Raw genomic sequence first — 27725 nt, 5'->3', positions numbered from 1 at the left:
AAAACATCTGCAGATTTATGTTATTTTATTTCAGTAAAATTTTCTTCCATTATATCCTTAATCGTTTTTAATATTTCATTCTTTTGCTTTTAAAAATGAACCCTAATGCTTACACTGTATATATGTAATACCTGTCTTTGATACATACAATTGTTTTTCTAATCATTGTATTTTCCTTGTCCCTTTCCTTTATGTTTTCTGTAATTTTCATCAGCCTAATCTCCTTAACACTGGTTCAGATTTTTGCCATCCAAATTCTGCTCAGGCTTCTAAGATGTAAGCTCTGCAATGGCTTTTGTTTGTTTGTTTTTTCTCTTGTTGTCAGCTCACTTCTTATACTGTTGCTTTGCCATGTCTTTTTCCAGTTCTTATTTCTTCTTTGGGTTTTTCTGTCATCATGTTTACATGTCATTTCCTGGTTAGTACGAAGTGATGGTTGCTTACCTTTTCTGCTGTTTCCTGGAATAAGTCTTGTTCCACAGTGCTTCCTTTTCATTTGCCCACTTTTTGAAACTTAGTTTTGCGTGAAGGGCTTCCTACTGGATATTATTTAGTTATTTTTCTGCTTACAGTTTAGGTGGTACACAATGAAGCAGTGGGGGAGAGAAGTTGAGGAGAGAATATGGCAGTTTTAGGTATATTATCTCTGTACCTCCAACTCCCATCCTCCAGACTTTTGAAATAGCTGAGGTTCTGCCTGGTCTTGCAAACTCTGGAATCAGAAAGGATACTCTGGGAGAAGCCAATTCAGTATAAAAACCAATGGCTTGAGGACCTTTTGTTTATTGAATACATAGAAAAGTACTCATTTTTCTTTGGTAAGTTAATCAGTAGCTATAATTTTTTTTTTTTTGCACTATCTCTCTTTAAGATAAGCATTATCTCTAGATCATCATTCCTCTGCCTAGAAAGCTGTATTCACTGGAAACAGAAATATAGGTCACCATCTCTCTTTTAACTCCCTAACTCTGGCCATTTACACTAATTGCTACTCATTTTTGTTGTGACCTACTCCCAGACTTAGCTCTTCCAAATTGTGTGTTAGTAAGGCCTTCAAAAACTTTTCCATTCCCTCCACCCACCACAAATTTAAGTTCATAAAGAGGGTAGATGAGTCTTGAACATGGTATTCTTGGCCATTTGGTTCACCCTTCGCAGATATTCTCAGGAGTTTGTGGAATGGGATTATGGCCATTGTATTATAGCTTCAGGATAAGTAGTTTCCATTTCTCTTTTCGGTCCTTGATGATCTTTTAGGTGGATTTCAGGGAGAGGAATTTTAGAAGTCTGAATGTTTTATACATTAAAAATGTGTTTCACACTGTGAATAATAGCTCTTATTTTCTTATTCTGTAATTTTAGCTACACTGCAAATTGGATGTCTTATATATGTAAGACCCTATATGAAATTTGTATATCATCTTTAGACGATAGGTGTTCTATCTTTAAAGTTAAAACTACTTTATGCACAGAATTGCATCAATGTTTTATATTCAATTAGCAGTGGGAAAAATCTGTAATAAAACATACTTGGACACACAGCTCCCTCTCATACAAGGTTGCTGATTTCTTGAAGTGATTTCTACTTTTATTTATATCTTATGACTTATTGAAAATATGTAGCCTTGGTTATACTATCCTTATGAATTTCCTCCTCTAAGGAATAGTTTAATATTTATGAACATGCTATAGTAGCCTTCACAAATCTCTAATATTACTAAAACCAAACAAGCTGCTTGAAGACATTAGAAACCACCCTTTCTAACAGGGAGATAAAAATGTCACCCAAATGAAGGAAAAGAATCTTGGGTGCATCAATTTTCTGTGTTTCTCTATATTGAGAGTTTCCACTCATGTGTAGCAGTGGCTACAGTAGCCATTTGATATTTGGGATTCTTCTTCATGCGTCCCCAAATCCGTGCACATGGAAATCTTTAAAACCTTACCCCCAAGATGAGAAACCCCAACGTCCAGGAAAGGTTTTCAATTACTTGGACATTTTATATAGCCTTACTTCCCAACCAGGTTTTAAAAGTTATTTTAGGAAAGTAAGGGCATTCATGGTGATAAATGAAGAATAACAAAGGCCAGTGAGGGTCAAATGCTGGGCAGACTGGGTGAGCGAGGTAGGTCACACCCCTGCTTGGACTTCTGCACAACAGCCTGAGTTTCTGTTTAGATTTTGGGCCTCAGCAGATTACTCAAAGTATCACATGGCACAGATCTTTGAGGTTGCTGGTCAAACCTCCTAATCTTAAATTACCAAAGACACCATTTTCCAGTTTGGGTTCTATGGCTGATAATATTTAAGGACTCATGTTTTTGTCAGTTTTTTTTTTTTTTTATCTCTCAAGGATAAGCAGGATAATTCATATTTTACCAACCCAAGTCTTCATTTACAAAGCTTGTGGTAAAGTTCCCTACTGTCAAATTTTAACACTGGGTTCAGAATTCCCATTGCAAATTTACACTCAGTTTTCCAATTAAAATGGGCTTTTGTGAGTCCCCTGCTGATAGCCATTGGCTTGATAAAAAGTAACTTCATTTACAGCAAGGGTGTTAAGGGAGCCCAGTGCAGGCTGCCTCTTCTGCTGTTGCCTTGAGCCCAGCTGTGCTGAAATATTAAACTTTAGTAAATTAGGTGAAATTGCAGCTTCCTGGCTGATACAATAATGCCCTTTTCTTTTTCTGCAAACCATCTCTAGTATGAGTTGTCTGCACAATTCTGCTCTAAGAGAAATAAAATTCAGACTATCTCCCAAATCCAGACAACTTTTCATTTTCAGGATAACTGTGCTGTCTCCTGCTTATCTAACAGAATGCTTCAACTTTCAAACACGTAGTAATGGATTTCTTTATTGTTTTAGCACCACCTGAACACAGTATTAATGTATCATTACCATACTCAGATTAACAGCCACATTCCTAAAAACGTCAGTCTTACGTAAAAAGGCGCACATTTTTCTTTACTGATTGGTACGTATTTTAACAGTGAGAGTGAGCTATGGAAGGAAACAGATTTCCGGTCACACCTATTTTCAGTGTTTTCTCCTTTTTCTCTTTAAGAAAAGTGTAAGTTCCTAGGCGTTTTATTCATGGACCAAACATTTATTGATCGACTGCTATGCTCAAAGCTCTGGTTTGTTTTCAACTAAATATTTTTAATGAGAGTAAATGCAGGATTAGCAGAATGCAACTAGGCAGCCCCTATGTCTTTTCTTGATATATGTTATTTTTTTTTTCAGTAACAAAATCCCTGGCAACAGCTTCGTCGAGCTGTCTGGCCAACGTGCTCCCCCAAAGGGTCTCACGTGGGTCTTCCACGTTAAGACCTGATGCCTCTAGGAGACTCCAACTGAAATACAAATATTTCTGTCACTCGGGAAAGCTAACTCATGAAAGCCTTTTCAAAAGTTTAAAAGCCTTTGCCAAATAACTTATCGAGGTATTTGCAATACGGTAGAGTCCAGGGGTCGCTTTTGGAAAAATCTCAAATCTGTACAGAACTAGAGAGAACGGTCTAATGAGTCCCCACATAACAATTATGGGGTTTGTAATTTACTGAAGTTCCTCAAGGGTTGAGTCGGGAGCAAACTGAGTTTGCGCAGCTGGGGGTACTTGGGCCAGAGACACTGAACAGAATAGCTTGGGGCTGGGAGAGGCGAGCCAAGCTCTATCATACTGTCACAGAATCATTTTCTTACAATGAACGAAATACTAAGAAATGAGATCTACCCAATATGATCTAGACCAATAGGATTTAGATCAGGGGTCTGCTATTATTACTATTATTTTTTTTTTTTTTCTGAAAAGGGGCAGAAAATAAATACTTTAGGCTTTGTGGGCCAAAGGATCTTTGTCGCCACTACTCAACTTTGCCCTCGCGACGCAAAAGCAGCCACAGGTAACACGGCCATATGCAGCCATGGATAAAACAAAGGAACGGGCACGTAGGTGTTCCAAAGAAAACTATTTACAAAAACAGGCTGCGGCCCAATTCCGCCTTCGGGTGGTAGTTTGCCAACTCCTAAGGATCGCACGGCCCCTGGAAATCCATTCTCTGTGCCTCTGAATCTGCGTCGCAGCAAGGGGAGGGTACTCCTTCCCTCGGGTACCAGGATCTACCCAACAAAACCAAGTCCCTAGCGACCTTTGCGTGGGGCGGTCCAGCTGAACGACTACACAGTTTTGAAAGTTTTGAAGTGGGCCCTTTCTTCTCTCCTCTTCCACCCCCTCCAAGTCCTCGCTCTGCCCCGCAGGGACGCAGAACGAGTTGTGGTGTGCTTGAGCGAGCTGCGTGGGCTCCGGAGAAGAGCCCGCGGGCACCCGGGAGAAGGCGAGGGCGCACAAAAGTTGGAGCCCAATCAGCACCGAGTCCAGCTCGCGAGTCCCAACCTTCAGGTGACCCCGCGCGGCGGCGGCGGCGGCGGCGGCGGCGGCAGCGGCGGTGGCGGCGGCGGCGGCAGCGACTAGAGCCCGCAGCAGCTCGGAGCGCCTCCGGCAGGAGAGGAGGCGAGCGCGGCGAGTCGCCACCGCCACCCGAACGCCGAGCTCCGCGGTCCGGGGCTGGGCGCCAGAAGGCGAGAGCCGGCACACGCGCCCTCTCCCTTTGCCCCCGCACGGCGTGCGGGTTGGGCCGGGCGCCGGGGAGTGCGGGCCCGCGCCGCGCGCCGTCGTCGCCCCTCCCCGCCGCCTTTGAACACTGGAGGTGTGCGCGGCTGCGGCGGCGGCGGCGGCGGCGGGAGCGGCGAGTCGGGCCGGCCGGGCTGCGCTTCGCCGGGGCAGCCGCGGCGGCGGCCGTGCGCGGGGATCAGGATGCGGCCGGGGGGCGCGCTGCTCGCCCTGCTCGCCGGCCTGCTGCTGTCGCTGCTGCTGCGCCTGCTCTGGTGCTCCACCGACGCGCCCGCCCGCTCCAGGTACCCCCAGCCGCCGCGCCCCGGGCCGACCCCCGCCTTGCGCGCGCGCGCCCAGCCCCCCTCCCCCCGCCCCGGGGACCCCCGCCGCCGAGCCGCCCCACTCGGGGCGCGGACTCTCGGCCGCCGCGGAGGGCAGCCGACGGGCGGCCGCCGCACGAGGGTGGGCCGGGAAGCGGGGCGCCCAGGAGGCAGGGCTGGCCGGGTGGGGGTGACCGAGGGGCGACGCTCGGACCGGGTGGGCACCCGCCGTGGCGGAGAGGGTTGCGAGGGCTCCGGCGGGCGTCGCCGCGGAGCGGGACCTGCCGTCGGGTCCCCGGCAGTGTCCCGGGCTCGCCGTTCTGGTCCGTGCTTTCCCTCCCTCCACGCCCTACGCGGCTTCAAACTCCGGGGCTTGGGAGCCGCTGGGGGAGCCGGGGCGCGCGGGGACGCCCCGGCCAGGTGCGAGCGCGCGGCCGCTGCCGAGGCTGCCAGCGAGGTGTAACAACTTAGTTTTCTTCCCGGCTGTGCAGGCTCTCGGTGGAGGAGAGCAGGGACGCCACCCGCGGCACCCCCGCCGCGCTGAGGTCGCTCCGGAGCCCGGCCACCCAGCTGCCGCGCCCCACGAACAGGTACCCGCGGCGCCGGGCGGGCGGGAGGGCGGGGGCTCGGCGGCTGCGGGGCGCGGGTGGGGCACGGCTGCACCCGCAGGACTCGCTTGGAGGTGTCTGGCTGGGACCGCAAGACTGAGTGGGTTTGGTCGTGTGTGTGTGTGTGTGTGTGTGTGTGTGTGTGGCCCCTCACACTCCCTCAGCCTCCTCTGTAAAGACTGTTCCTCCGTGTAGAGGTTCTTGGAACCAAGGGAGATGCTCAAACAGCTGCATTTTAAAAAATGGGTGCCCGGGCCCCTTCTGCATAACCGTGTGTTGAAAACCCCCAAGAGAGGCAGCTCAGCCTGTCTATAGAGGGATGGTCGGTGTGCTTTTTGTCTTTATGCTATCCAGTGCACCCGGGTAAGATTCACGTTTGGGGAATTCTGTGCACAGCGTTGAGAATGTTTTGTCTCCTTGGTGAATGGAGACTTAAAATTGTTCTTTTTCACTTCGAGGACTATTTATCCGTGTGCAATCATTTTTTGGTTTAAATCTTTTTTTTTCTGATTATAAAAGTAATTCATGCTTGTTGCAGAAAGTTCGATAAAATGAGAAATGTATTAAAAAATATTCACCGAGAGCTCTGCCACCCACAGATCATATTAAGGCTTTGGTCTGTATTCTTCCAGGAGTTTTTCCTCTGTAGGTATATTTAAAAAATACACTGAAGATTATACTTTATTGTTTGTGTTCTGCCTTTTTTCCTAAAAACCTGGACACATGCAGTACATTTCATTAACCGCCCCCCAGCCCCCACGGCAACATTGCTTCTGATTGTTGCATAATTTATCATATGAATGTGCCATCATCTGTTTAACTGTGCTTCCAGATATTTAGATTGTTTCCTGTTCTGTTTTTATTTGCTGTTAATAATTCTATTAAGTGTATCTGTGTATGTAAATCTTTATCTTCATCTTAAATTCTCCAGGATCCAGTGAGAGGGTTAGGGTATGTACATTGTAGGTTCCAAATACACATGGCCAATTAAATCCTCGAAGAGTTGATTCAATTTACATTTTCACCCGAAGAATGTACTGCTTTGGGCCTCAGCATTGCTATTATTACTTCAATTTTGTGTCCTGTCTCTTTTCCTCTGCTTATCTCTTGTGACTCCCTTTCCCTCTGTGTTTCCTTCTGTATATTCTTGGCTCTTGGACCATCTGAATCTTCGGATTGCATGACCCCAGACTTCTGTGTGGCTCCTGCACGGTCCCGAGAAGTGTTGGGGGGGGGGGGAGGGGGAGCCTGGAAGAAATCTTGAAGTGCAGAAACAACCTCTCACAAAATTCCTGTACTGGAATTTTACAGCATGTTAGAGGCACAAAGAAATCCTGGAGTCACAAGGCTTTTGAGAAAAACTGTGGCCTCTAGTTTTATGTTTTGCAGGGTTATATACTCTAGATAGCATAGCTTTCCAGTGGTTTGGGGAACATTCCATCTCTTTCCAGGCCTTAGTGCTGTTACCCATTTTGGCGTTTCCCCTTGGGGAAATTAGAAAGAATGCACTAATTGAATTATCTGGTCCTAGGCCTTTTTTGAGGTAATTCTTTGATGAATTTTTCAGCTTCTTTTGGCATACTTCTTTTCTACTTTGAATACTTCTTGAGCTAATAGAGGTAATTCATATGTTTTCTCTGAATCTGGTTCAAAGATTCTTTAGACCATTCTGTTATTTTTTTAAAACCCTGTCTGGTTTATCTCCCTTTTATCACTTATGATCTTGATTATTTATGTAGCAGGGGTACGATTTTTAATTTATGCTACTGGATTATGTAGGAAATTCTAATTTCTTATTTTTTCTGTAGCTGATCTGCTTGCTGTTTCCTTCATGAGCCCCGCACTGCAGGTAATAGGTGAAAGTTATCATATAATAGTAATGCTAATAGCAGTTAAGGATGGCCAACACTTACTGAATGTTTTAATGGACCAGATACTGATATAAGCACTTTACATTTATTAGCTCACAGCCAGTTGGGAAAGCTGCAGCTTGTGGTTCGTTCTTCTTCCTCAGGTGTTCTACCCTACTGGGACCCCGCTGTATCAACCTCACCTGAGTGAGCTTCTGATGCTCCCTCTCAGGGATCTGGTGAAGATTCTCTTTTAGTCCTATCTTGCATTGTCACTCTGCGACATTTGCTCTGATGCTCTCTCAACTAGCTCCGGCCAGCTTCACAGCCAGTCTTGGCTATTTCTGGAACCCATCTAAACATAGAAGAACCAAAGCTGGTTCAGGAAATTAACTATCAGGGCCTCCCTCTACTTGCCCCATGCCCTACTCTAAGTTAATTTCAGGATGGGAGGTGGCCCAAGAGGTGATCTCTTTGCAGAGTCCCAGTTGGGGGAGGAGGCCAAACTCCCTCTACCCTTTGTGGTTACCCTTACCTTTCTGTCCCCAAGCCAGAGCTCTCCTCCTCCTTTTTCTGTCTTCTTTCCACCCTTGCTCCCAGTTAGAAATGTGAAGGTAACCCCTGTCCTTCCTATTTTCTTTTGTCCTGACTCAGACCTCCAGGCCTGATTTAAACCTAAGCCTTAATGGTGATTTGTGGGGACCAGGAGTAAAAAGGTTGAGAAAGCTCCAGGAGCTGTGTCTTCCAAGTAAGATGGCTAATTGCTAAAGAGGCAGAATGAGAGGAATTTGGAAAATCTTTTCTTGGGGCGGTAGCATATCTTGTTTTGCTTAGCTAAAGCTGAATATCACCTTATGCTTTCTCTTTGCATTTTTTCAGTAACAAGTCTTTCTCACTCCAGAATCCCCCAAAGGATGCTTTAAAATGACTTCGGGAAAAGTCATGTCAAAGTCAGAAAGACAAAAGAGAAAAATTTAATAATAATTCTCAAAATATAACCCCATTACAATGGATGCTTTCTCTTTCTAATAAGCTTTGCCAAAGTCTGTCATGGGTTTGTTCATACAACCAGCTCTTGAATTTATTTGTCAATTCTGATATTTTTTCCATGTTGTATTTCCTTTGTGTTACCTTTTTTTTTTTTTTTTTAGTCATACCTTTTTTTTCCAACTTAATGCCTTGAAGTGAATGCTTCCCCCCCCCCCATTTTTCTTTGTAACAGAAATATTTATTACTAAATATTTTCTACTAAAATTTACTACTGTGATTTTTCCTTTGAATACAGCTTTGGATCTGTTCCTTAAGTTTGGATACATAGTGTTCAGATTTTTAAAAATATATTCTAAATTGTTTATAATTACATTAAAATTTTTTTAAGATTTTATTATTTTTTTTAAGTAATCTCTGCACCCGATGTGGGGCTCCAACTCACAACCCCAAGATCCCGAGCTACATGCTCCACCCACTGAGCCAGCCTGGTGCCCCTATAATTACATTAACATTTTAAATAATTTTTATCTCCATAGTTATTGAGGAGAGTGCTTTTTAAAAAAATTTTTTAACGTTTATTTATTTTTGAGAAAGAGAGAGTGGGGGAGGGACAGAGACAGAGGGGCTCAGAGGGGACAGCAGAGAGCCCACATCGTGGGGCTCCCAACTCACCAACCATGAGATCATGACCTGAGCCGAAGTTGGACGCTTAACCGACTGAGCCACCCAGGCGCCCCAAGAGTACTTTTAAATTTACAAGTCGTTGGAATTAAAAAAAAATACTAATTGAATATTCTCTTCTTTTTGAATACTTTTTTCTTCATGTTAATTTCATTTTTTGATTATAAAAGAAGTCCAGGAAAATCTGCTATAATGCCATGAAGTTCTCAAATTAGGAGAGATTGGACTCTGGCGATGTTAATCACGTGGCCAGAGCAAGGCTCTATAACTAGCCGGCTTGGAATTCCAGGGTCCCTCCGTGGAACGATCCAGGTGCCCGTTGTGGCTTGGCACCTGTTAGTGCAGCGTCCATTCTGGCTTCAGCATCCGTAGTGGGGATTCAGGAGCTGTGGCTGGCTGGGCTTTCCTGGGTAGCAGCAGCTGTGCTTTGAAAGTCCTGCTTGTTGTTGCCCACGTCAGTGCGCCATCTGGGATGATAGGACTGTGAGTTTTCCGGAGATGTGGGGACCCTCCTTCTACTTTTCTGCTCTCCCGTAGAGCTTCACCTGCTTGTTTCCATTAATGGGCTGTCTTCGTACTCCCTGTGACCCTTTCTCCCTGCGGTAGAACTTTGACTCGTCCCTGTTTGAGACCCCGGCTTCCAGGGAGGGCAGACATCAAGTATCAGTTGTGTTATATCCCAAGTCATTACTGTAGGGAACGTCATGCAGAGATTTTATTTCACGGTTTTTTTTTTATTAAAAGCTTTTTTAAAGTTTACTTGTTTTTAAGAGAGAGAGATTGCGAACGGGAGAGGGGCAGAGAGAGGGAGACACAGAATCTGAAGCAGGCTCCAGGCTCCTCCCTTTCAGCACAGAGTCTGATGCGGGACTCAAACTCACTAATCTTGGGATTGTGACCTGAGCGGAAGTCGGACACAACCGGCTGAGTCACCCTGGTACCCCTTACTTCATGTTTTTTAGATGAACACAGAGGGAAAAATAAAAACTGCCTGTCATTTCAGCGTCCAAAAGATGGGTGCTCTTCATATTTTTGATAACTTGGCATACACATACCTGGTAATTTTGCTGTGCATATTTTGGTATGGGTTAGTAATGCTTTTTAACAACATCTCAACTCTTCTTCATGTCACTGGTCTTCTGCAACATCATCTTTAGAACATAGTGTTTGAATGTGTGCCTGGACCGGAATTTACGTATTCTTTCCTTTTGCACAATTGGGGTATTTATTCTTTTCGATTTCTATTTATACTCTAATATGAACCGCTTTGTATCCTTGCACATATTCTTGATTATTCAGATAAATTAATAGAAGTGGAGGGGCTTGATCAAAGGATATGTGACATTTCAAAACGTCGCTGTGACTCGTCCAGCAATAATAGTTGATTCCAACTTTCATTCACGTTAGCAATGTGTGAGAGTGACCACTGACTCCAACTCTTAATTTTTTTTTTTTTTAACGTTTATTTATTTTTGGGACAGAGAGAGACAGAGCATGAACAGGGGAGGGGCAGAGAGAGAGGGAGACACAGAATCGGAAGCAGGTTCCAGGCTCTGAGCCATCAGCCCAGAGCCCGACGCGGGGCTCGAACTCACGAGCCGCGAGATCATGACCTGAGCTGAAGTCGGACGCTTAACCGACTGAGCCACCCAGGCGCCCCTACAACTCTTGACTGTTCTGTGTATTCGACTCTCTTCATCTTTCCAGTTTCATTCCCAAGAGATAATCATTTTATTTATGTCTCAATTTGTATTTATTTGTTTACCAGTGTGTTTAACTTTTAAGATGTTTTTTATTTTATTTTTTTCTAAGTTGGCTTTTCATACTCTTGATATTCATATCAAGATGCTGTTTTCTTAGTGATTTATAAGAGGTTTAGGAAGACCAAAAATAGAAAAGTTATTTACTGTGCATTTAAATTGATTTTCTAATTTAGTTAACATTTAATTACGTCTGTGGTTATGTAATCTGTACAAGTTTTCAACCTTTCTGTATTCCTGTCATTTATATCTACTTTTCTTTCTCAATTCTGCTTCTGAATTGATAAACTTACTGATCATTTATTGATGTATTTGTTATGCTAAGTGTACATTTTAAATGCACTCTTACATATTTAAACCTTTACTCCCTGTACAACTTCTTTTGGCGTGTGGCGAAAGGGGTGAGCTTTTATTTTATTTTTTTTAACGTTTATTTATTTTTGAGACAGAGAGAGACAGAGCATGAGTGGGGCAGGGGCAGAGAGAGAGGGAGACACAGAATCAGGCTCCAGGCTCCGAGCCATCAGCACAGAGCCCGATGTGGGGCTCAAACTCTTCTACCGGGAGATCATGACCTGAGCCGAAGTCAGACGCTCAACCGACTGAGCTACCCAGGCACCCCGGGGTGAGCTTCTATTAAGCTATTATTCTATCATGTGCTTTCTCCTTTGAGAATTCTTTTTCTTAAATTTGAATTAAACTCTTGCTTACAAATCTAGATATACTGAGTATAGATTCTTTTTTTAAAAATTTTTTAATGTTTATTTATTTTGAGAGAGAGAGACAGAGAGAGACAGAGTGTTAGCAGGGGAGGGGCAGAGAGAGAGGGAGACACAGAATCTGAAGCAGGCTTCAGGCTCTGAGCTGTGAGCTCAAACCGACGAACCGTGAGATAGTGACCTGAGCCAAAGTTGTATGCTTAACTCACTGAGCCTCCCAGGCGCCTCAGGGTGCAATTGTTATTTTTCACATATAAGTACTGAAATATTGCATCCTGACTCCACTGTTTTTGGTTTTTGTCTTCAAATTTTTTAAGATTTCTGTTCTTCTATTGTCTGCCTTTTAGGGCCCTGAAAAACAAATAGGAGCAGTCTTAACTTTCCATTTTTCTTTTCTTAAATTTATTGATTTATTTTGAGAGAGGAGAGAGAGAGAGAGAGAGAGAGAGCGAGCCTGAGCCACCCAGGCTCCCCTTAACTTTTATTTTTTCAAAAGTCACCTGTTTGATGATTTGTTTTATGGATCCGGAGAGGATTTTTCTTTTACTTAAAAATTGTTAATTTTCCAGCGATATGTCTTTTGGGTGACCTCTTGGAGTTAATTTTGTCGGTAAACTTTTTTAATCCACTGGCCTATTTATTCTCTTTTGTGTCCTATCATGGATTATTTGATGTGTTCCACACATTCTGACTGTATTCTGTGAATTGATTTTTCATTTTCTGTCCTGCATTGCTATACTTCTTCGCCACCATTGCCTTTCCATGTAAACAATTATTATTTTTTTTTAGTGTGGTTTTCTCTGTGTGTTTGTGTGTGTGTGTGTGTGTGTGTGTGTGTGTGTGTGTGTGTGTGTTTTCCCTCTGCCCTCTGGGAAGGCTGCTCAAAGCTGTCCTCTACATTACTGAATTATTTCTCTGTAGTGTCAGTTCTCTGTTTTGCCCTGTCTAAAACAGTAAATCTATTACATTTTTATTCTTTACAATTTTTTTCTCCTCTCAGCCTGCACCTTATCACATCAATTTACTTACATCTTAGAAAGCATCTAAGTAAACTTTTAATAAACCTCACCCTCCATTTCTAACTTCAAGTTTTCTTGCATTTTATTGAGAACACAAAGCAAATGCTTTCTCAAGATTTCTTCTGTTTCTTATAGTGAATATCTTTTAAAAGTACAATTTTTTCTTACATCTTGGGAACACTGTTCTTCCAAGTTAGAGAATATTTTTTTAACATTTATTTAAATTCCAGTTAGTTGACATACAGTGTTATATTAGTTTCAGGTGTACAATATAGTGATTCAACCCTTCATACGTTACCCAGTGCTTATCTTAACTGCACTCCTAAATCCCCATCATCTATTTAACCCATTCCCCCCACCCACCTCCCCTCTGGTAACCTTCAGTGTGTTATCTATAATTAAGAGTCTGTTTCTTGATTTACCTCTCCTTTTCTTTTTTCTCCCCTTTGCTCATTTGTTTTGTTTCTTAAATTCCACATATGAGTGAAATCATATGGTATTTGTCTTTCTCTGACTGACTTATTTTGCTTAGGGTAATACTCTAGCTCCATCCACATCATTGCAGATGGCAAGATTTCATTCTTGTTTATGGCTGAGTGATATTCCATTGTATGTATGTATCACATCTTCAGCGAGTCATCAGTCAGTGGACACTTGGGCTGTTTCCAAAGTTTGGCTATTGTAGATAATGCAGCTGTAAACATTGGGGTACAATATCCCTTTGAATTAGTGTTTTTGTATTCTTTGGGTAAATACCTACTAGTGCCATTGCTGAATCCTAGGGTAGTTCTATTTTTAACTTTTTGAAGACCCTTCATACTGTTTTCCAGAGTATTCTCATCAACATCAACAGTGCGGCGGGTTCCCCTTTCTCCACATCCTTGCCAACACCTTGTGTTGTTTGTTGTGTTGTTGATTTTAGCATTCTGACAGGTGGGAGGTGCTATCTCATTATAGTTTTGATTTGTATTCCCTGATGATATGTGATGGTGAGCATCTTTTCCTGTGTCTATTGGCCATATGTGTGTCTTCTTTGGAAAAGTGTCTATTCATTTCTTCTGTCCATTTTTAAATTGTTTTTTGGGGTGTTGAGTTTTATAAGTTCTTCCTATATTTTGGATATTAACCACTTATCAGATATATCTTTTGCAGATGTCCTCTCTAATTCCATAGGGTGCCTTTTAGTTTTATTGATTATTTTCTCCACTGTGTAGAAGTTTTTGTTTTGATGTAGTTCCAGTAGTTTATTATTTTTAATTTAATTAATTAATTTATTTATTTTGAGAGAGAGACAGAAAGAGAGAGAGTGAGGGCACATGTGCAGGTGAGTGGGGTAGGGGCAGAGAGAGAGGGGGAGAGAGACAGAATCTCAAGCAGGCTTTACACTGAGCACAGATCCTGACATGGGGCTCAGTCGCACGACTGTGAGATCAGGACCTGAACCAAAGTCAAGAGTTGGACACTTAACTGACTGAGCCACCCAGGCACCCCCAATAGTTTATTTTTGATTTTGTTTCCCTTGCCTCAGGAGACATGTCTAGTAAGAAGTTGCTACAGTCCACGTCCAAGAGGTTACTGCCCGTGTTCTCCTCTAGGATTTTAGTGGTTTCCTGTCTCACATTTAAGTTTTTAATCTATTTTGAATTTACTTTTGTGTATGATGTAAGAAAGTGGTCTAGTTTCATTCTCTTACATGTCGCTGTTCAATTTTCCCAACACCATTTGTCGAAGAGACTTTTTCTCATTGGAGAGTCTTCCCTGCTTTGTTGAAGATTAATTGACTGTGTAGTTGTGGGTTCATTTCTGGGTTTTTTATTCCATTCTGTTGATCTCCGTGTCTATTTTGTGCTGGTACTGCACTCTTGTGATGACTACATCTTTGTAATATAACTTAAAATCCTGAATTGTGATGCCTCCAGCATTGCTGTTCTTTTTCAAGGTTGCTTTGGCTATTCCGGGTCTTTTGTGGTTCCATACAGATTTTAGGATTGTTTGCTACAGCTCTGTGAAAAATGCTGTTGGTGTTTTGATAAGGAGTTCATTGAATGTGTAGATTGCTTTGGGTAGTATCGACATTTTAACAATATTTGTTCTTCCAACCCACAAGCATGGAGTATCTGTCCATTTCTTCTTTTTTAAGTTTATTCATTAATTTTGAGAGAGAAAGAGAGAGAGAGCTGGGGAATGGCAGAGAGAGAGAGGAAGAGAGAGAATCTCAAGCAGGCTCCACTCTGTCAGCATGGAGCCTGACATGGGGCTTGAACTCATGAACTGTGAGATCATGACCTGAGCTGAAATCAAGAGTCGGATGATTAACCAAGCCACCCAAGTGCCCCTGTCTTTCCATTTCTTTGTGCCCTCTTCGGTTTCTTTCATCAGCGTTTTGTTTTCAGAATCCAGGTCTTTCACCTCTTTCGTTAGGTGTATTTCTAGGTATCGTGTGGTTTGGGGTGCAATTAAATGGGGTTGATTCTTTAATTTTTCTTTCTGCTGCTTCATTATTCATGTATAGAAATGCAACAGATTTCGGTACATTGATCTTGTATCCTGTAACTTTACTGAATTCATGTATCAGTTCTAGCAATTTTTTGGTGGAGCCTTTCGGGTTTTTGATGTATATAGGGTCGTGTCATCTGCAAAGAGTGAAAATTTTACTTCTTCCTTGCCGATTTGGACGCCTTTTATTTCTTTTTGCTGTCTGATTACTGTGGCTAGGACCTCTAGTACTGTGTTAAATAAAACAGATGAGAGTGGACATCTCTGTCTTGTTCCTGACCATAGGATGATATTAGCTGTGGGTTTTTGTTGTATCACCTTGGTTATGTCGAGGAATGTCATACTTTGTTGAGGTTTCTTACCATGAATGGATGTTGTACTTTGTCAAATGCTTTTTCTGCGTCTATTGAGAAGATCATTTGGTTCTTAGTCTTTCTTTTATTTATGTGGTGTATCCTGTTGTGTGATTTGCAAATATTGAACCACGGTTGCAACCCAGGAATAAATCCCACTTGCTTGTGGTGAATGATTCTTTTAATGTATTGTTGGATTCAGTTGGCTAGTATTTTATTGACAGTTTTGCATCCATGGTCATCAGGGATATTGGCCTGTACTTCTCATTTTTAGCGGACTCTTTGTCTGGTTTTGGCATCAGGGTAATGCTGGCCTCATAGAATGAATTTGGAAGTTTCCAAATTTTTTGGAAACTGTTTGAAATTGAACAAGTTTTTGAAATTGTTTCAGAAGAAAAGGTATTAACTCTTCTTTAAATGTTTGGTAGAATTCAGCTGTGAAGCCAACTGGCCTTCGATTTTTGTTTATTGGGAGATTTTTTATTACCGATACAGTTTCTTTTCTGGTTATCAGTCTGTTCTATTTCTTCCTGTTTCAGTTTTGGTAGTTTGTTGAGTTTCTAGGAATGTATCCATTTTTCCAAGATTGCCCAGCTTGTTGGCATATAATTTTTCATAGTATTCTCTTATAATTATATTTCTGTGGTGTTGGTTGTTCTCTCTCCTCTTTCATTCATGATTTTACCTATTTGGGTCCTTTCTCTTTTCTTTTTGATAATTCTGGCTAGGGATGTAGCAATTTTGTTAATTCTTTCAAAGAACCAGCTCTTAGTTTCATTGACCTGTTCTACCATTTTGTTGTTGTTGTTGTTTCTGTATTGTTTATTTCTGCTTTAATCTTTATTATTTCTCTTCTTTTGTTGGCTTTAGGCTTTTTTTTTTTTTCTGTTCCTTTTCTAGCTCCTTAAGGTATATGGTTAAGTTGTATATTTGGGTCCTTCCTTGCTTCTTGAGATAGGCCTCAATTGCAATGTATTTTCCTCTTAGGACTGCCTTTGCTGCAGTCCAAAGGTTTTGGACTGTTGTGTTTTCATTTTCATTTGCTTCCATGTATTTATTAGTTTCTTTTTAAAATTCCTGGCTAACCCGTTCATTCTTTAGTAGGATGTTCCTCAACCTCCATGTATTTGAGAACTTTCCAAATATTTTCTTGTTTTTTTATTATTTTTAGTTATTTTTAATTTTTATTTTTTTCCAAATATTTTCTTGTGGTTGACTTCAAGTTTCATAGTGTTGTGATCTGAAAATATGCATGGTATGATATCAGACTTTTTGTAGGGCTGGTTTGTGACCCAGTATGTGGTCTATTCTGGAGAATTTTCCATGTGCATTTGTGAAGAATGTGTATTCTGCTGCTTTAAGATGGAATGTTTTGAATGTATTTGTTAAATCCATTTGGTTTAGCGTGTCATTCAAAGCCATTGTTTCCTTGTTGATTTTCTGTTTAGATGATCTGTCCGCTGGTGTAGGTGGGATGTTAAAGTCCCTTACTATTGTATTATTATCAATTAGTTCCTTAATGTTTGTTGTTAACTGTTTTATATATTTGGGTGCTTCCATGTTGGCTGCATAAATATTTACAATTGTTAGATCTTCTTGCTGGATTGTCCCCTTTATTATGATATAGTACCCTTCTTCATCTCTTGTTACAGTCTTTGTTTTAAAGTCTATGTTTTTTTTTTTTGTGATACAAGTATTGCCACTCTGGCTTTCTTTTGACATCCATTTGCATGATAAATGTTTCTCCATCCCCTCACTTTCAGTCTGCGGGTGTCTTTAGGTCTCAAATTAGTCTCTTGCAGGCAGCATGTAGATGGATCTTGTTTTTTTTTTTTTTTTTTAATGCATTCTGACACCCTATGTCTTTTGATTGGAGCATTTAGTCTACTTGAATTGAGAGTAATTATTTTTTATTTTATTTTTTTACATTCAGAGTAATTGTTGATAGATACGTATCTATTGCCATTTTATTTTTTGTTTTGTTGCTGCCTCTGGAAATTTTCTATGTTCCTTTCTTGTCTTTGCCACTATTGGTCCTTCCTTTCTACTCAAAGAATCCCCTTTAATATTTCTGCAGGGGTGGTGTAGTAGTCATGAACTCCTTTAGTTTTTGTTTATCTGGGAAACTCTTTATCTCTCCTTCTATTCTGAATGACAGCCTGGCTGGATAAAGTATTCTTGGCTGCAGATTTTTCCCATTCAGCCCTTGAAATATATCATGCCACTCCCTTCTGGCTTGCCAAGTTTCTCTTGAGAAATCTCCAGCTAGCATTATTTGTCTTCCCCTGTAAGTTAATGACTTCTTTTGTATTGTTGTTTTTAAGATGTTTTTTCTCATCACTATATTTTGCAAATTGAATTACAATATGGACTGCTTTTGTTGATTTTGATGGGTGTTCCCTATGCCTCCTGGATCTGGATGCCTGTTTCTTTTCCCAGGTTAGAGATGTTTTCAGCTATTATTTCCTCACATAAATTTTCTGCCCCCCCTTTCTCTCTTCTTCTTCTGAGACTCCTATAATAGATGTTACCACGTTTGACGAAGTCACTGAGCTCCCTAATTCTGTTCTTGTGTTCCATAATTCTTCTTTTTCTCATTTGTTCAGTTCAATTATTCTCTACTGTTTTGTCTTCTGTATCACTAGTTCATTCCTCTTATTCTCCTAGCCTGCTCTTCATTTCATCAGGTCTGTTTCTAATCTTATTTATTATATTCTTCATTTCTGATTGATTCTTTTTTAACTCTTTATCTCTGTGGTAAGAGTCTCACTGATGTCTTCTTTTCTCAAGGCCAGTGAATATCCTTATGATTGGTGGTTTAAATTCTCCATCAGACATGTTACTTATATCTGTTTAGCTGTGATCTCTGGCCATGGCCTTATCTTGTTCTTTCATTTGGGATTAATTCCTTCATCTTGGCATTTTGTCTAAGTCTCTGCCTTCCTCTCTGTGTTAGGAAGCCCATTTGTTTTTTGTTCCTGAAAGTAATGGCCTTATGAAGAAGAGGTCATGTAGTGCCCAGGGCTGGTGCTTTAGGAGTGTCTCTAGTGTGTGCTGTGTGCACTCTACTGTTGTGCTTTGGCTGCTCTATCCTTCAAGCCAGTTGTCTGGAGAGGCTCATCTCACCTGCTGTGAGCAGTGTTTGGTCTTTGGCGTAACTTTTACTAGGAGTGCTCTGGTCTGCTTGTGATATGAGACCTGACACCACTTCCACCAGAACTGAGGCCCTGCAGAACTCTCTGGTCTGGAGACATGGTGTGGGCAAGGGTTTGTCCTGGTCTTCTGGGGAAGGGGTCTGCCACACTGGGACTGAGGCAGGCTTGACTGAGAAGGGCAGTCCTGTCAGAGTGCAGGGGTGTGGAGTTTGGTGCAAGCAAGTTAGGCAGCCAGTGTTGGAGCTTTGCTGCTTCCCACAGGTGGCTCTGTGTTTATGCTGAGGGATGGGGGAGGGAAAATGGTGCCAGCCATCTGCCCTGTCCTCGGAGAGGTGTCTCTGTGGACTCTGCCTCTCAAGGGTGCCCTCTGTGGAGAGTGAATTATCTCTCCACTGTGTGGCCCAGGCATTCTTCACATCACTGTTTCCATGCCATCCGCCCCTAGGTTGTTTGCCTGCCTTTTCTCCAGGAACAGGGCAGTGCCCTCACGGCTGTATCGCAGCCAACTCCGCTGGCCTTTATTTAACACTTCAGGCTCTAAGCCCAATGGTTGCAAGAACTTACGAAATTCAGCCCCTTTTGTTTTTCTCCACCAGTGGCTTTGGGGAAACGTTTTCTTTGTGCCTTCGCCTATGTGCTCCTCTCTCTGTCTCTTTCCCTTTTCCATGACCATGGCTTTCTCCCCTCTATAGCAACTGCGATTCATTTCGCCCCTAAACCACTTCCTACCTTCTTTGATGTGGCCTCCTCTCCCCCATTAGTTGTGGAGTTTGTCCTGTCACCTTCAGGTTGATATTTGGGGTATTCAGAATGACTTGATAGTTATCTAGTTGTGTTCCTGAGAAGAGACAAGCCTAGGGTCCTCCTACTCTGCTTCCATCTTCCAGAGGGATCCAGTTAGAGAATCTTTTAACACGTTTTATATTTTGTTTTGTGGGGTTTTTTTTTTTTTGGCTTCTTTTTGATTTAGATATCTCTTCATGAGAAGGCTTCTCTCTAGCCTTGTGCTCATCAGACAGGATATCTTAGAACTCCTTTTGGCTCTTACCAGGGGCTGAAAGATTACCCTTCTTAGAGCACACACCAGGTGAGAGGCTGAGCCATATAGCGCATAAACAAATGTCTGTTTTTTTAAAACTCAAATTAAAAATAAATTGTGGTAAAATACAAGTAACATAAAGTTTACTAATTTGAGTTTTTTAAAGACAGAGCCTCAAATCTGTCTCGTTCTCATGTGTTGATCTCATGACTGCCAGAAAGTGCATGTGTTCTTAAGTTATCCTAAACGACCTGGACTTCTGCTGCCGAGAGGAGTAGTGCATGCCAAATATCACCTGAAATCCAGAGAGGGCTGGGGTCCTGGAGCTCTCCTCATAGCTGCCACCTCCTTTGCATTCCAGGGTATGGTGACTGATTCCCTTTCCTGTCCCATTCCTTCAGTGTTATAATATAATTAATATAATATAATATAATATAATATAATATAATATAATATAATATAATATAATACAATACAATACAATAATATGTATAGATATAATCTCAAGAGAATGTAGAAAGGGAATAATGAATGAGTACTTGGCACATCAGCATTCAAACAGCCTCCGCTGTCTCCGGAAACAGGTCCTTCTTGTGTGGGAACAGCCACCTGATTTTCTGGTTGGGGCAGGCTCTCTTTGCTCAGGTAAAGAAAGGTAGACAGTGGGAGAAAGATCAAAACCACCCTAATTTTTTTCTCCCCGGACCTGCTGATTCATCAGCTGCTGGTAATTTCTCCGTGTGGTTCCATATACCCTCTTGTTAACAGTATTTCTCCCCGGAATCTGACAAATTTCTGAAGCAGCTATCTGTTGCCATCACAATGTGCGGTTGTCATTTTGTGTAGACTTGTGTACTTTCGTAAGAATGTAAATAGTCTGGAAGAGAGAGAATCAGGCACTTTTTGCTCTTTGCTGCCTCAAACTGAAAGTTGTAATAATGTTTTATTCGACTTTTTGTTGTTGTCTATGTTCACACAGGGATCATAATTGTGAGCTTCAGAAATCCAAGATAAGTGTGAACTAGGGCTTGTAAAAGGGCCATAGAGCTAAACATAACTCTGCAACAGCTGCTTTTCACTCTCTTTTACCCCTTTCCTCTCTACCCCACCCTCCAAATAGATGAAGGCTATTGGATTTTATTTTTGAGAACAATATAATTCACTTTGGTATCTTTACTCCTTTGCTTTTAGGAGTAATGATACTGTGTGTATCCTGATTTTAACAATTGAGTACATTTTAAAGTTGCCTTGAGTCTAGTTTCTGAAATAATTTCAAATGAGGCTTTAAATCTTGTATTCTGCCTCTTTTTCTACTCCCTCATCCTGTGTCCTAATTGGAGCCGTTCTTTTCAAGGCTTACTGGGAGTTCACTTCTGCTCTGATATTGATCACCTATCTCCTGACTTTCCTGTCATCTGGCGAAAGCTGTGGGCCACAATTGTCCAGGGGAGCTGTCCCAGGGAGGGGGGTAGGACACGGGCTGCAGGCAGTGTTGGCCTTCCGTGGGCTCCTTGCCACGTAGGCAGGAAAGCCGGGATGGGAGGTGGACTTATATTTTCGATTAGGCTCATATAACTCCACAATTTCCTTTTCAGGGCCTTTCTTCACCAGAAGGCTGGGGGTTTCTCCTCCTGGCTTGAGAAGCAACCTCCAGCAGACAATAACGTTCACACATGTATGTCACAGTGAAGGTGGTTCCCCTGAAACAGCAACTAGGGTGGCCCCATGAGTCGTCTGGCCCTTGTATATTAATTCGGTGTGCCTTTCAGAGACGTTTTCCTTGAGCCAATAAGCCTCAGGACGAATTTGAAACACCAGCAGAATAAGTCTGACTTCCTGGTAGTAGGAATGAAGATTTTCTTTAAGAGTTATGGAAAAGAGCAAACATTTTGAGAGATTAGGTGCTAACAGAGGACTAAAGAGAGGAGAAGCCTGGGCACGGCAGAAGGATTTGAAGAGAAGAAAAGGAAATAAATATATCTCTCATCGGCCAGGTGCAGTGATTCTTTTTAGAGTCACTAATATTAGCTGCTCTGCAGTTTCAGGGTGCAAAGGTTTCTACAGCCTCTCCTTTGGGGGCAGAAAAAGAAGCCCTTTAAAGAGCGAGTGACGCCATGAATAAACTTGAGAAAAGTGTTCTTGTGTCTTGATGTATGGTTTTATAGCTGCTGTTACCATTAAGAATATGATTACTGGGGGATCTGGGTGGCTCAGTCGGTTAAACGTCCGGCTTCAGCTCAGGTCATGATATCACAGTCCTTGGGTTCGAGCCCTGCATTGGGCTCTGTGCTGACAGCTCAGAGCCTGGAGCCTGCTTCAAATTCTGTGTCTCCCTCTCTCTGCCCTTCCCCTGCTCATGCTCTGTCTCACCCTGTCTCTCAAAAAATAAATAAACATTAAAAAAAAGTTTTAAATTGTGTTTGGGAGTGCCTGCATGGCTCAATCTGTTAAGCGTCCAACTTTGGCTCAGGTCATGATCTCACAGTTCATGGGTTCGAGTCCTGCGTCAGGCTCTGAGCTGTCAGCACAGAGCCTGGAGCCTGCTTTGGATTCTGTGTCTCCCTCTCTCTCTGCCCCTCCCTAGCTTGCATTCTCTCTCTCTCTCTCTCTCTCTCTCTCAAAAGTAAACATTAAAAAAAATTAAAAAATAAAATATATTATTGTTTTAGCATATTTATCTACACACACTTAGGAAGCTAGCTAATCTAGGTCTGTCGCGAGTGCGCTGTGATGAGTCATGTCTTCCCACAACATCAGCTTTGTTCAGTCATAAAACAAGGTTAACATAATTGTAAAGCAGGTTCAGGATTCCGAACTCAATGACATTTCATTGTGCATTTAACTTGGCTTCATCCACTTCACACAAAGCAAAGCCCGACACAACGGCACACAACCCACAAGATAAACCAGGGGTAGGAATTAAGCCCAGTGCGAAGTCAGTCCGTGAGTGCACAGTTGGACGAGGACTTGGTGTGGTCCAGATCAGCTCTTGGAGCTTACTGCTTCTTATGTTCAAGCAGTGGATGATCTCTGTTATGTTCAGAGATTACTTGGACAGAGTCTTTGGCGGAAGTGGCCTTTTCAGCATGGTCAGATGTGAGTCTGACAGTTGGCTGCAAAAGTCCTCCCAGGAGTTTCATCCATCTTGGGCCTTTGCAGTCCTCTTCACGTTCTGCTGGTCATCATTTCTGGGTGTTGGCCACCTGTCCTGGTTTTGGTGATATCTGGTCTCAGGTGCACCGCTCTTGGCTGCTTACCTACTGCTTGACATGAGTCACCGCTTGACCAGGAGTGACTCCATCTTGCTCTCTGTGAGGACACTTAGATCTGTCTTGCCTGTACTCTCAAAGGGAGCAGTGGAAAAGTTTTCCTTTCTTCCCTTCTGGGTTTCTTGGTTGGTTAAATAATTGATTTGCAACAGGTTAACAGGAGAAAAGCAAAAGTTTGGTAGCATGTATATGGGAGAGACCCAGAAAAACTGAGTAACCCTCCAAAGTGGCCAGAGCCAGCACGTTAAATACCATCTTCGGCTAAAGGCAAAAGATGTTGGGGTTGGGGATTCAGTTTTGGGCAGACACTGATCAGGAAAAGCACTAGAAACAAGGGTAGGGTTGTGCAGATTTAAGTTGTGGCCTGAGAGTTTCTAGAGATTGAGTTATCCTCCTTTTCTTGCTAGAGGGAGGGAGATACCCTTACAAATGGAGATTTTGTCTTATAAATGTAAATGTCTTTTACAAAAGGGTAACTTGTATTCAGTTTTCTGAGCTTCATCTGGATCTGTCCTTTCCTAAAAATAACCAGCTTAAAATAATATGTCAAAGAGGCATATCTTGGGGTGGCAAAATTTGCTCCCCTTCACAGATTAAGAACAACAACAACAACAGCTTTGTTTCAGGAAGTATGAAGAATGCTTTGTACATGCTTTGGATAATCAGTCAGTAATTCTTGGGAACCTTCATATCCATGGGCGTAATTATTTCTGAAGATAATTTTATAGGGCATAACCTGTGCTTTTTGAAATCATTGTAAAATAATTTCCATTACCTTGTTAGTTACAGTAAGTAAGTATAAAAACACTAAGATTCCCAAACATAATTAAACAATTTTTTCATGTTTATTTTTTATTTTTGAGAGAGAGAGAGAGAGGGCAAGAACAGAAGTGCGGGAGGGGCAGAGAGAGAGGGAGACACAGAATCTGAAGCAGGCTTCAGGCTCTGGGCAAGCATTCAGCACAGAGCCCAATGTGGGGCTCGAAGCCACGAACTGTGAGATCATGACCTGAGCAGAAGTTGGACGCTTAACCGACTAAGCTGCCAGGCGCCCCTTACATATAATTTTTAAACTGGCATTCCAGAAAACTGGAATTGTGAGTTGTGAGGTCCATTAACTTTGAAAATGATTAAGAGCTCTCACTAGTTGCTAGAATCTCAGTTGGAAGGCAAGTGGTGACCTTACATGCTGCCTTGGGGGGGTATATTCAATGTGCCATATACAGTCAGTCACTTCTGGACTAGCATGGGTTTGAAATCTGTGCATGCACTTATATGCGATTTTTTAAAAAATAAATACAGTATAGTACTGTAAATATACTTCCTCTTCGTTATGATTTTCTTAATACCATTTTCTTTGATCTAGCGTGCTTTATTTGAAGAATGCAGTTGGTAACCTTCAAACTAAAACTGCCAGTTACCTTATCAGCCAAAATGGGTTTAGTCAGGAGTAGCAGAGAATTGCAACCAAGGACAAGCAAGCCTACACACCTTAGTTAGGCAAGTCCACTGAACAAAGGAGAAGCATGCCCTTTTATAGAGGAGGGGGTGGAGTTGATAATGCTGTTGTAAACCGAAAGCCCATTGGAGTAAACTGGGAGCTAGAAGTATAGTGGCTTTTCATTGGCTGAGTTGTGACTCTCCCATTGGCTGGGTTGTTGCCAGCAGGAAGAGGTAAGCTTTTCTTGCTCAGGCAGCATAGTAAAGTGGTATCCATGTGCAAGGTTCATCTCTTCCTGTTGGATGTGCAGTTGACCGCAGGAGGTAGGGCATGGGTGCTCCCCCTGCCAGCCTCCTAGGTACATTCTATTGTGGTTTCCCTTTGTTAATTTCCACACAGGACATAATACATAGAACATATAAACATATAACAGTTGCTGGACCGTTACCCGTAAGACTTCTGGTCAACACTAGGCTATTGTAGTTAAGTTTGTGGAGAATCAAAAGTTCTGTATGGATCTGTGAGTACACAGGGGTTGGCACCCCTAATGCTGTGTCGTTCAAGGGTCAACTATTTTTTTTTGAGATTGTATCTCCTGATTTCCTTACTCTGGGGGGTATAATGGGTGATCCCAATGATTTGTGTTTTGCTTTGGTATGTATTTTATAGTATATTTGCTACTTTAATATTTTAGGGGAAGACCCAGATTTTGCATGTTTATATTTGTCAGCACAGCTTTACTCTTTGAGCATCAAGTTTGCAGACAGATTTTTGTGTCTTTGATTTGGCAATTCATCTCACACTCCCCTTTCATTTTGGGGATACCAAAGTACTCATGTTTTCTGTGTCTAAGGAATATTATTCATGTAATAGATTGAAGTTTGGTGAGGTATGTGCCTTGTCTGTTTCTTTCACCGTGGTATTCCTATTATAATCTGGAACCCCAACGTGTTGGGATTTGAGTCTTCTCTCCTTGTCTCAATAACAGCACTAGGTTTTGGGGGCTATACTTTATCATATTGCATTCTGAGAGAGACACATAGTTTCACATGGTAAAATATCAGTGATAAAACCTGATTTTATAGTTGTACGCTTGTAAGTATATAAAATAAAGTTGGTGATTAGAGGAAGATGGATTAAGCCTGCAAGATTGAAAACTCAGATCTGTAATTATTTCGTAAATGGGAAATTGAGATTAATACAGAATTTGAATAAACAGACATTGTCTTATGATACTTGTACTTAGGGGAATTATTTCTAATAAAAAATTTAGACATTAGTGATCACATATTCCTGTAGCCCAGCTGAGAACCCCTGCTTCGGTGGGGTTTTGAAGATTCTTTGTAAAGTCACAGGGCACTGGAAACTTTTTATTTAAATGTATATTTCAATATGTAAGGATTTAAAAAAATGCATGTTCAAAACAAAAGTTCAGGGCTACTCAGGTTTATACTGAGTGGCTTCTGCTGGAACATCCTTTTATTTATTTATTTATTTATTTATTTATTATTTTTTTTTATTAAAAAATTTTTTTTTAATGTTTTATTTATTTTTGAGACAGAGAGAGACAGAGCATGAACAGGGGAGGGGCAGAGAGAGAGGGAAACACTCTCCAGGCTCCAGGCTCTGAGCTGTCAGCACAGAGCCCGACGCGGGGCTCGAACTCACGAACCGTAAGATCATGACCTGAGCCGAAGTCAGACGCTTTAACCGACTGAGCCACCCAGGCGCCCCTGGAACATTCTTTTAAACCAAGATACATAAGAAGAGTGGAATTCCCAATAATGTCTTGTTTTAAGAGCCATGTCTACACTGAATGAGTAGTGTTTATTCCAGTCACAGTGGATCATATCTGGGGGCCCAAAGAGAACTAACAGAGTTTTGGTGAGACTTACGATAGTGGTGTCAGCACTAGCATGCGGGGAAGAATAAGCCCAATGTGAGCCCACAGACTTGTTCATCGTTGTGAGGGCATAGTGATTTGTGCCTGCAGATTTGGGCAAAAGCCCAATGAAATCAGTTTGCTAATGAGTGAAGGAGCATTCGCTCCTTGAGATGATCCTCATCGGCCATGATGCCAGGACACAAAATGGCACGAAATCACATTGGGAGGTTAGGGTTTTGGCTAAAGCCAGGGGCATGGGGATGCCATGGTATTCAGCCTCATGTTTAAAGAGTCCAAAGGCCACAATGACTGGGCCTTTAGGCCCAGGGAATGGGGGTACTATATGAATTTATTTAAGAAATGTGAGCTAGTTGGTCAGCTATAGCTTCACACTGAGCCTTCTCCATGAGACCTTGAGTATTAGGTGAGACACGGCAGACTCTAATTGTGGTATGTGAGGTGTGAACAGCTGTATATTCCCAGTGTGGAAGACCCCAGAGGGAACAATCCTGAATGTGAAATCTACTTTGTGCCTGTTGGTTAGACCGAACAGTGAGGCCGTTAGCTACTACCCAAGAGTCTGTAAGAATATGGATAATGAATTTACCTTCATTGAGGGAATCCTCCAGTGCCAAAGTGACCAACCTTTGGATCCCCATCCTTTATCAACTGAGTCTTAGCAATGGGATAGAAAAAAGCAGCCTCCAGTGCATTCCATCACATGTGATGGTGTTGCTCTTGTCCATAAAATGAATGGATTCCCTTTCTCCTGGACTCGAGACCCTGCAAATAGCCAAGAAGACCAGGGAAGGGACGATCTTTCTTGGACCCATGGACTTGGGCAAGGAGATTCTAGAAAACATGAGAATTAGTGACTAGGGCTTCCACAGTATAGGAATCACCAGATAGGACTAGTGGCATTGTTAGTCTTTTGGGTGGCTTCCAGGGCCAGTTGTTGGGGTGGCATTCATTCCATTTGAGATGATTTTCTTGGGACTGCCTTAGTAGGTTTTAATGAAACATGTAGCTGGGGAAGATAATTGCTTCTAGAAGCCAAGTAGGCAAGTCGTTGTTGGGCTTGTTTGAGAGTTCTGGGATAGGGTTATTGACTGAATCTGGTATATAGTGGTCTTCTGGGGACCAAATGATGCCCCTAAATCTCAAGTGGATCTCTTGGGATGCAGTGACCCAACTGCAGGTAGCTTAAGTACAGACTGCATTCGAATGTCTTGTGTAGTAGCTTTATGAGTTCTCCCCTCAGTAGGATGTTGTCAGTGTAAGGGCACAGCTGGGGTGCTTGAGAACAGAGCAAGCCTGTGAAGATTCTGTCTGCATAAATGGTATGAAGATGGAGTGCCCCCTCGGTAATTTAGTACATTGGGACACCTCAAAGGTGAATGTACAAGTGTCTGTAATGGTGAAGAAATGGGGACAGAATCAAGTACATTAACCAAATCAACCACTCCAGGGGTCTCCCTCCAGGAAGTTATCATCCCCAGGATAATCGTTACAAGCCTTCTTGTCTC

General features: G+C 42.2%; 1 protein-coding gene across 1 annotated transcript in view; it reads left to right on the top strand.

Annotated features, from left to right (window-relative positions):
• Positions 1-4815: 4815 nt before the first annotated feature.
• Positions 4816-27725, top strand: part of ST8SIA6 (ST8 alpha-N-acetyl-neuraminide alpha-2,8-sialyltransferase 6) — a 150060-nt gene continuing 127150 nt past the window's right edge. The window contains exons 1-2 of the mRNA XM_042991171.1: positions 4816-4916; positions 5426-5524. Coding sequence (XP_042847105.1) covers positions 4816-4916; positions 5426-5524 — 200 coding nt within the window. The remainder of the gene's footprint in view (positions 4917-5425; positions 5525-27725) is intronic.

This window comes from Panthera tigris, chromosome B4 (genome assembly GCF_018350195.1).
Source record: "Panthera tigris isolate Pti1 chromosome B4, P.tigris_Pti1_mat1.1, whole genome shotgun sequence".
In the NCBI taxonomy this organism is placed as follows: Eukaryota; Metazoa; Chordata; class Mammalia; order Carnivora; family Felidae; genus Panthera; species Panthera tigris.
This window is presented reverse-complemented; position numbering and strand designations above follow the sequence as displayed.